We start from the raw sequence: 10,585 nt of genomic DNA, 5'->3' as shown, positions 1-10,585 counted from the left end.
CGGCCTATCACCCTCACCTTGAACCCCTTTCCCCTATCGCATTTCCAACGCCCCTCCCCCAAGTCCCTCCTCCCTACCTTTTATCTTAGCCTGCTGGACACACTTTACTCATTCCTGAAGAAGGGCTTATGTCCGAAACGTCGATTCTCCTGTTCCTTCAATGCTGCCTGACCTGCTGCGCTTTTCCAGCAACACATTTTTCAGCTCTATATTTTGTCTTACCGTGTTATAAGCCCTAAGCCTGAAGACAGCTCTTAAATATGTCTTTTCCTTGACCAATCTGTCCTAAACCCAAACTCATGGAGCGCGAGCAGATATAGGAACCCTGGACAGGTTACAACTACTGATGGTAACAGGCAGAGTCAGGGAGATGACTGTCTCCAACTACATGAGGAACTCCCTGAAATAGGCTGGGACCCTAACTGGTGGGTGAGTGTGTGTGTGAGTAAGTGTGTGTGGGTGAGTGTGAAAGAGTTTGTGTGCGTGAGTGTCTGCATGAGTGTATGTGCATTCATGTGTGTGCGAGCGTGTGTGAGTGAGACAGAGTGCGTGTGTGTGTATATGTGAGTGCATGCATACGTGTGCGTGTGTGAGAGAAAGAAAGAGAGAGTGTGCGTGCGTGTGTATGTAGACCCAGTTTAACCCTTTCATATCCATTGCCTTATGCAACAATAACCATAAAACCATAATACATAGGAGTGGAAGTAAGTCAAGCCCATCAATTCCACTCCACCATTCAATCATGGCTGATGGGCATTTCAACGCCACTTGCCCGCACTCTCCCCGTATCCCATAATTCCTTGCGAGATCAAGAATTTATCAATCTCTGCCTTGAAGACATTTAACGTCCCAGCCTCCACAGCACTGCGTGGTAATGAACTCCACAGGCCCACCACTCTCTAGCTGAAGAAATGTCTCCTCATTTCCATTCTAAATTGACGCCCTCTAATTCTAAGGCTATGCCCACGGGTCCTACTCTCCCCACCTAATGGAAACAAATTCCCAGCATCCACACTTTCTAAGCTGAAAATGTGTTGCTGGAAAAGCGCAGCAGGTCAGGCAGCATCCAAGGAACAGGAGAATCGACGTTTTGGGCATAAGCCCTTCTTCAGCCCTCCTGAAGAAGGGCATATGCCCGAAACGTTGATTCTCCTGTTCCTTGGATGCTGCCTGACCTGCTGCGCTTTTCCAGCAACACATTTTCAGCTCTGATCTCCAGCATCTGCAGTCCTCACTTTCTCCTCCACCCTTTCTAAGCCATGCATTATCTTGTAAGTTTCTATTAGATTTCCCCTCAACTCCAATGAATACAATCCCAGGATTCTCAGCCGTTCATCGTATGTGAGGCCTACCATTCCAGGGATCATCTGTGTGAATCTCCGCTGGACACGCTCCAGTGCCAGTATGTCCTTCCTGAGGTGTGGGGCCCAAAATTGGACACAGTATTCTAAATGGGGCCTAACCAGAGCTTTATAAAGTCTCAGTAGCACATCACTGCTTTTACATTCCAACCCCCTTGAGATAAATGATAACATTACATTTGCTTTCTTAATCTTTACAGAATCCTGGACTAGCACTCCCAGATCCCTTTGTACTTTGGCTTTAGGAATTTTCTCACCGTTTAGAAAACAGTCCGTTCCTGTATTCTTTTTTCCGAAGTGCAAGACCTCGCATTTGCTCACATTGAATTTCATCAGCCATTTCCTGGACCACTCACCTAAACTGTCTCAATCTTTCTGCAGCCTCCCCACCTCCTCAGTACTACCTGCCTGTCCACCTAACTTCGTATAATTGGCAAACTTCAGCAGAATGCCCCCAGTCCCTTCATCTAGATCATTAATATCTAAAGTGAACAGCTGCGGTCCCAACATCCTCCCCCACTGAACCCTGGGACACCATTTGTCACTAGCAGCCATTCCGAAAAAGAACCATTTGTCCCAACTCGCTGCCTTCTGTCAGACTGCCAATCCTCAACCCATGCCAGTAGCTCACCTCAAACACCATGGGCCCTGACCTTACTCAGCAGCCACCCGAGAGGCACCTTATCAAAGGCCTTTTGGAAATCTAGATAGATAACATCCACTGGGTTTCCCTGCTCTAACCTACTTGTTACCTCTTCAAAGAATTCTAACAGGTTTGTCAGGCTCTTTATCATATTCAGTTGCAAGTTTTACAGGGAGAATGGAAACATATTACATTTCTTTAAACAATCATCTATCTAACCTGTGTGTCCTGAAGCTGGGAACCAAGACTCGACACATCCTTCGCAAGTTTAATTGACTTGCCCTCAGCATCGTTTAGGATGGTGGTAACATTGTCAAGCTCATTCTAAAGGAAAGGAATAAAGCCAGAAAAAAATCATTAGTGGTGTGATTTATTTTTAATTTTTATTCAGATTTTATTCTCACATTTCACAAAAGGAACTGATTCTTACCTGGCAGTGTGACTCAGGTATCCATTCAATATGTGAGACCGCTCCGGGTGGGGGAAGGGTTGTTGGGGAGCGAATCATGGTTAAAGGTTATCCTTGTGCTGTTTGGGAAATCCGGTTCCCTTCTGAGTCCCACTGCCAAAAAGCTACATCTTGTATTGTTCTCCAGGTGCCCGATGGGTACAGTTAGGCGATTTGAGGGGGTTATTTAATTCATCCCTGAGATGTGGGCATTGCTGGTTTGGTTGGTGTTTATTGTCCATCCTGAATTGATCAGAGGGCAGTGAGGGGTCAACCATTTTGCTACTGATCTGGACTCCAATCTCACCAGACCAGGAAAGGATGACAGATTGCTTTTCGTTAAAGGACATCGGTTTTACAATAAACAACAGATACATGGGAACACCACCCCCTGCAAGTTCCCCTCCAAGCCACTCACCATCCTGACTTGGAAATATATCACCGTTCCTTCACTGTCGCTGGGTCAGAATCCTGGAATTCCCTCCCTAAGGGCATTGTGGGTTGACCTACAGTACATGGACTGCACTGGTTCAAGAAGGCAGCTCACCCCCACCTTCTCAAGGGGCAACAAGCACTGGGCCCAGCCACAGATATTCATGTCCCAGGAATGAGTTTTTAAGAAGCATTAACATGGTTACCAATCCACTAGCTTTTTAAATGTCACCATCTGTCATGGTGGCACCCAAGGACATTAAGCTGGGGTCCTGGATTACTAGGCTAGTGACATGACCATTTCACCACCACCTTCCCTATAACTTTCCAGAAAAATATTCCGTTTAACATCATTAATAGTGGACATGAACACCCAGCCGATGTAAGGAAGCTGACACTGACCTGCAGCTTGTGCACTTTCTCGTTGAGTTCAGCCCGAGCACGTTCTCCATCTGCCACCTTCACCTGGAACTCCTGCACTTGGCTCTCCAACTTCTTCTTCTTGTGCTCGATTTCTGCTTTCGCTGTGGACAGAGACCGCACCTCATTTGAAAGCTCATTGTTCTCTTTTTCCAGAGCCTGCTTGTTTTTCTCAAGGTTTGCCCTTGCCTGCAGAAGGTAAACCGTGTTCAGTTAAGACAAATTTATTCAACAAAGACTCTTGAAATTTAAGGCAACTCTCACCTTTACTTCTTTTTCTAGAAGGTCATAGCAGGGTGACATGGTGGCTCAGTGGTTAGCACTGCTGCCTCACAACGCCAGGGACCTGGGTTTGATTCCAGCCTTGGGTGACTGTCTGTGTGGAGTTTGCACATGCTCCCCGTGTCTGTGTGGGTTTCCTCTTACAGTTCAAAGATGTACAGGTTAAGTGGATTAGCCCGGGGAAGTACTGAGGTGAGTCTACTTGGGGTGCTCTCTGAAGGGTCAGTGTGACTTCACAGACTGCTTGTAAGCTGTTCTATGATTCTATAATACTCTGCCATGTCTTTATTATTGATACTTAAGATACTATTAAACATAATAATTTATGAACTATTAGAAGGTAGTTTCCAAAGTTATGCATATTTATTTGTACACACAATGAGGTCAAATATAACATTTACTGCCCCTCCTAATTGCTGAGTACCCTGCAGGGGCCAGGTAAGAGTCTATCGTATTGCTGTGGATCTGGGATTACAGGTAAGAATGGCGGATTTCCCCTCCCTGAAGGATATTAGTGAACCAGATGGGTTCTTGATGGTAATTTCACCATCACTCAGCCCAGCGTTGACTTTTTTCCTCCAAATTAATTAAAATTAATCTCCACCAGCTGCGAAGGTGGGATTCAAATCCAAATTTTTTTAAAAACTTAATTTACAAGGATGTTGCCAGGGTTGGAAGGTTTGAGCTACAGAGAGAGGCTGAATAGACTGGGGCTGTTTTCCCTGGAGCTTCGGAGGCTGAGGGGTGACCTTATAGAGGTTTATAAAATCATGATGGGCATAGATAGGGTAAATAGACAGGGTCTTTTCCCTGGGGTGGGGGAGTCCAGAACTAGAGGGCATAGGTTTAGGGTGAGAGGGGAAAGATATAAAAGAGACCTAAGGGCCAACTTTTCACGCAGAGGGTGGGACGTGTATGGAATGAGCTGCCAGAAGAAGTGGTGGAGTCTGGTACAATTGCAACATTTAAGAGGCATTTGGATGGGTATATGAATAGGAAGGGTTTGGAGGGATATGAGCCGGGTGCTGGCAGGTGGGAACAGATTGTGTTGGGATATCTGGTCGGCATGGACAGGTTGGACCGAAGGGTCTGTTTGCATGCTGTACATCTCTATGACTCTAAGGGATGTGGGTGTTGCTGGCTGGACCAGTATTTATTACTCATTCCCAGTTGACCAGAGGACAGTTAAGAGCCTTTGATCCATTGCCTGGGTCTCTTGATTACTGTTCCATTAACATTAAATTAGATTGGACTGTGTTAAAGCTCAGTGCGGCTGGCTTTCTGCCTTCATTCCTCAAGTACCCGTTTTGCTTGTTCCAGATGCTCTGTTACTTCTTCTATCGCTTGACCATGTTTCTGTCGCATTTCATGAATCTGAGCCTCATGTGATCGTGTCTCTTCCTCTAGAGCACGTTTCATTTCCGAAACCTCATGTTCTCTCTTGGCTCTGCCCCAGAGAAATAAGAAAGAATCTATTTTACCCCCAGTACGTGATCCTGAATAAATGAATTAGCTTTATTGTCACATGCGCTCAAATAAGTACAGTGAAATATTTACAAGTCGCCACGTACCACGTCATCTTAGATACAAGGTATATCAGTACAGATTCTTCAGTACAAATTCTTAGGAACCTCATAAGATTGCATTGATGTTGCATTGCAAACAGACCTGACCTCTCTGCTGCCCTGAATCATGCAGCAATGTATTTTATCACAACCCTATTCTTCCATGAAACTTATAAAATCTTTGCGTCTAAGCGTTTACAGGTTTTAAGGACTAGAGATTGTTTTGTGGAATGCTTTCCCATTAACAGAAATTAAACTTATCATTCTGTTGATTTAAAAGTGTTCACATTTATTAATATTTTGCATTTCATTTATGAATAAAATATGCAATACCTTAACTCTTGCTGTGTTGCAGTGCTGTCCAAAGTATCTTCAAGCTCTGTCTTCAGGGCTTCCAGCTCTTCTCCCAGATCCCTTTTCTGTTTCTCTGCTTTGTTCCGAGCTGACTTCTCTGAGTCCAGATCTTCCTGAAGGTCTGAAATAAAGGCTTCCAACTCTCGGATTTTCTTCAGAGCATTATTCTTTAGTGCGATTTCCTCATCCAGCCTACATGAAAGCAGAGCTTTATCAATTATTTTTTCTGACGGAACAATGGACTTTGGAAAGTTGCTGTGAAGCTTATACATTTTCACCACAACTGAAGTGATGTAAAGGCTGCGTTTAGTGACCAGCAAAGTTTGTATTTGCACTGTCAGGAATTAGGGCTCGTATGGCATAGTAGTAGTGCCCCTACCTCTAGGCCTAGGTGACCTGGGTTCAAGCCCCATCTGCTCCAGAGGGATGTCATAACATCCCTGAAAATATCTTGCATTGCCAAGAATTGTCTATGACTCCCTGGAATCCTTGGTCAGCACAACTAAGTGGAACTGTATAAACTCTCTGGCTCTTCTCATACAATCCTGCTAGTCACAAACCCATGCTTACCTACACTCAGGAGAGAAGCTGAGGAACTCCTATACACTTTGATGCTCAGTTCCACTCTGGTACAATTAATGCAGTCAGCTCGTGGACTGCCAATGTCGTACTGAAGTCCGCTGCTTGAGCTCTCTGTAGAGACAGAGGTTGAGTTCCCTACCCCCCACCCAGGTTAATCTTGATTAGCGGAACAAAGCTATTATATATGCATGTACACCATCAGCCTGACACTGAGGTCAATAATGTTCACTTCATCATTTAAATAATTAATTATACTTTTAAAATAAAATAAGCACTGTGGATCTATCGTGTATGAATTTCCAAAAGCCATCTGATAAAGTACTACTTAAATGACTTGCTGGCAAGGTTCAATTAAACCCTATAGAATAAGGGTTAAAAATGAATGGCAGACACAAGCAGAGAGTGGGTGGAAGAGTAAGTTAACTCACCATTTGGCTCGTGTAGATCTTGTTGAAACTTTTCATCTTACATTCATCAGGACAATTTGCAAGAATACCAAATAAAGGGGAAACAACATGTATACTGCATGAGAAGAGAGGGTCGACCAATTAGTACTCTCCTCTCAAGCAGTCTGAAAATGTTGCTTTCCCCTATGTTTTGGTAATCTTGCTGATTGTCCTGATGGTGCAAGGCAGAAAGCTTCAACACAATGTTTCTTTTTTTAATCAGAAACACTCAAATTAATTGTTACAGTTTCATATTGAGGTGGGTTCCCCAGGGATCAACATTGAGATTTATGGTGGAGAGAGATAATAGAGTTTTAATGGATACTGAACATAAAAATAAGGAGGGTCACACGATATGTCCAAGGGATTGGCTTGGCCTCAGATTAATTATTGATTAATTATTGAGCAATGTTTCAGCCACGTTGGTACCAGGGACATGGAAAAGTTACAGGGAGATCCCCCAGCCTTTGGAAGGGCTAAGTGCAGATGCACAGTCACACCAGCCTCAAAACATTAACTCTGCTTCTCCCCCCACAGATGCTGCGTCCCGTTATGGTCTCCCTGTTTGAGGAAGGATATTTTTAAGATAGAGAGGGTTCAGAAGAGATTTGCCAGGATGTTGCCGTGAATGAAAGGTATGAGTTATAAGAAGAGGCTGGATAGGCTGGGACTTTTTTCACAGGAGTATAGGAGATTGAGAGATGACCTTACAGAGGTTTTATAAAATCATGAGGGATATAGATAAGGTGAATGGTTGGTGCCTTTTCCCTAGGGTGGGGGATTTCAGGTGAGTGGAGAAGGATTTTAAAAAAGAAGTGAGGGGCAATTTGTTTACGCAGAGAGTGGTTCATGTGTGGAATGAATTTCCAGAGAAAATGGTGGATGTGGGTACAGTTACCATGTTTAAAAAACATTGAAATAAGTACATGTCTAGGAAAGGGATATGGACGAGAGGTAGGCAAGTGGGATAAGTTTAATTTGGGATTATGTTCAGCATGGACTGGTTGGTCCAAAGGACCTGTTTCTGCTCTGTATAACTCAATAACTCTATGCTACCTGACCTGAGTCAAAAGAACTACAAGTCACACACTGAAACAAACAGACAAGTGGCTGAATTGGTTCATCCTGGCACTACCTGCTCATAGCTGCCTGTAACTCTTCCTCTTTCTTGGCAAGTTGCATCTTAAGTTCAGCGATTTGCTGTTGAAGTTCTGCGAGTTGGTCGTGGAGATCTGCACCCTCTCCCTCTAACTTCCTCTTCAGTTTCTCCAGCTCTTGTCTGGTCTTCTCTTCCTTCTTGAGCCGTACTGCAATACACAGGGGATCTCATTACAATCTCACCAGTAGTTAAACCCTCTTTATTCAAAAGCATGCTGTTGCTGATGGTTTCGTCACAAGTCAAACCTTAAGAATTCTAGTAATGTCCAATCCAAAAGGACATTAGGATGGAGAGGATTCTCAAACATCTGGATGATAAGTGCCAACAAGCAAGTCTGAAGTCACATGACGGTAAAAACAATGTCTGCAGATGCTGGAAACCAGATTCTGGATCAATGGTGCTGGAAGAGCACAGCAGTTCAGGCAGCATCGAGGAGCTTCAGCAAAATCGACGTTTCGGGCAAAAGCCCTTCATCAGGAATAAAGGCAGAGAGTATCTCTCCATGCTTCAGGCTCTCTGCCTTTATTTCTGATGAAGGGCTTTTGCCCGAAACGTCGATTTTGCTGAAGCTCCTCGGATGCTGCCCGAACTGCTGTGCTCTTCCAGCACCATTGATCCAGAATGTAGTCACATGACACCAGGCTAGCACTCCGATAGCTTGAGATTTCAAATAAACCTGTTGGATTATAACCTGTTGTCATGTGACTTCTGAGTTTGTCTACCCCAGTCCAACACTGGTACCTCCACATCTTAAGAAGCAGGGACTAATATTTAAGGCTATGGACCTTGTGCGGGAAAATGGGACTAGTGTCAATTTACTGAAGCTTTGGTCATACAGATTTGATGGGCCAAAGGGCCTGTGTACCTTACAGTTCTATGACTCATTGTAATCCTGAACTGCGTCATCATGAACAAGACTGAATTGATACTAGACTGAAAATGTCAATCTTTTGTCACATAGGAATGTGAACAAATTGTGTTTTGTAAATCCACAATCAGCTAAGATCAATAGAGCCCACGTTAAAAGGGGCCCTTGTGACACAGTGGTGCTCATATCTCTGAGCCAGGAGGCCTAAGTTCAAGTTCCACCCATTCCAGAGGTTGTTAATAGCTTCTCTGAACAGACTTGAAAACATCTACAGCAATATCAAATCAACCACTAGGAGGCACTGACGGTAAAGCTTGGTGTAACCAGGTTGTTGAGAGAGTAAAGTCCATTTGTGAAATGGGGTTTGTGTACCCTGATGACTAGCTACACCCTAATGGCTCAAAGAGGGTCCCCTGCACTTTGACTATGGTCCAATTTAAAACGTTATACTTGTCAAACTGGCGAGCACTCCATGATATACCAAGTGGTGTTCCCCTGGGATCAAAATTGAGATTTATGGTGGAGAGAGATAAGTACATTTTGAAATTTTATACTCAGTGGATACTGAATACAGAACAAGGAGGGCCACATTGAGTCATAGAGTAATACAGCATGGAAACAGGCCCTTCATCCCAAACTGGTCCATGCTGACCATGGTTCCCACTCAGCTAGTTCCAGTTGCCCACATTTGGTCCATATCCCTCCAAACCCTCCCCATCCATGTACCTGTCCCAATGATTTTTAAATGTTGGTGTTGTACCTGCCTCAAGCACTTTTACTGGCAACCCATTCCATATACACACCACTGTCTGTGTGAAGATGTTGCCCCTCAGCTCCTTCTGAAATCCTTCCCCTCTCACCTGAAACATGTGCCCTCTAGTCTTCAATTCCCTTCCCTGGGAAAAAGGCTATATGCATTCAGCTTATCTATGCCCCTCATGATTTTATACACCTGACCTTGGGCATGAATATGTCAAAGAGATTTGCTTGGCCTCAGGTTAATTATTGTGTGGTCATGAACTAGCAAGAGTTCAACTCAATATGGCTAAAAGATTCAGCCAGTTGCAACACTTGTACGCCGAAAGACTGATCTTAAAACTGCTACTTTCTCAAAGCAGCCCATTTCAGTAATTTATTTGTGCAATTCCACAGTACCAAAAAAAATCATAGAATGGATTTGGTAAGGTGGACCCAGAGAGGCTGGCGTAATCTTAAAATGATCACGAGACCATTGAGGAGCAACACTATAACACACAGGATAGTGGAACTTTGGAATTCTCTCTCTCAGGTGGTTTTGGATACTTGATATTGAGATGGATGGATTTTTATTTCTACACCTATCCGTGGACCTGGAGTAAAGGGGGAGTAGGGGGAGGAGAAGGCAGATCTTGCATAAATGAATGAAACAGTGCTCCAGACCCCAGGAGCACAATGTCCTCCTCCTGTCTGTGTATGAAAGCAGCATTTCACCTCAATGAATGGTTCATAATATTTCAGTAAAATTACCCATGATGGTAAGTAAACAAACATCATTTACCTTCCAGTTCTGAAATCATAGATTCATGTTTATTCTTCAGTTTTGTCAGGTTCTTTGCCTTTTCTTCCTCCTCTGCAAGATTGGTCGTAAAGTCAGCTATTCTCTCTTCTAGAATTTTCTTCTCCTGTTACAGGCATAGAATTGTGATAGCATTAAATCCACAGTGACACAAATGTTTTTCTCCCAGTCTGTGCACATGGTAGTGTTCAATAAAGAGTCTAACTGCAGGCTGTTCACATGCCCTGGGATGGGTGATTGGCTGATCAACTCAGCACAAGCCTTCTGAGCAAACAATCATTTTTGTTAAATCCCACTCTCCTGACATCCCCTCTCACCCTTTAAGGGTTCCCTATCCTAACTGAAAACGCAGAATACATGGTGACTCTGATTGAGAATGGAAGAGCTCCGTAATTTGTTGCTGTCATCATTGACAAAGTATTTTCCCTGAGTGGGAGAGTCCAGAACTAGACGGCATAGGTTTAGGGTGA

At 43.9% G+C, this 10,585-nt stretch overlaps 1 protein-coding gene across 1 annotated transcript in view; it reads right to left on the bottom strand.

The window, feature by feature from the left end:
* LOC122560464 (myosin-11-like) overlaps window positions 1–10,585 on the bottom strand; it is a gene marked incomplete at its 5' end in the record, with an annotated part of 68,508 nt that overhangs the window by 28,749 nt on the left and 29,174 nt on the right. Inside the window, 6 exons of the mRNA XM_043711097.1 lie at window positions 2,224–2,328; window positions 3,287–3,493; window positions 4,889–5,033; window positions 5,485–5,697; window positions 7,669–7,840; window positions 10,098–10,221. Coding sequence (XP_043567032.1) covers window positions 2,224–2,328; window positions 3,287–3,493; window positions 4,889–5,033; window positions 5,485–5,697; window positions 7,669–7,840; window positions 10,098–10,221 — 966 coding nt within the window. The remainder of the gene's footprint in view (window positions 1–2,223; window positions 2,329–3,286; window positions 3,494–4,888; window positions 5,034–5,484; window positions 5,698–7,668; window positions 7,841–10,097; window positions 10,222–10,585) is intronic.

Source organism: Chiloscyllium plagiosum, chromosome 21 (assembly GCF_004010195.1).
Source record: "Chiloscyllium plagiosum isolate BGI_BamShark_2017 chromosome 21, ASM401019v2, whole genome shotgun sequence".
In the NCBI taxonomy this organism is placed as follows: domain Eukaryota; kingdom Metazoa; phylum Chordata; class Chondrichthyes; order Orectolobiformes; family Hemiscylliidae; genus Chiloscyllium; species Chiloscyllium plagiosum.
Note: the sequence above shows the minus strand (reverse complement) of the source record. Positions and strands in the feature narration are given on the sequence as shown.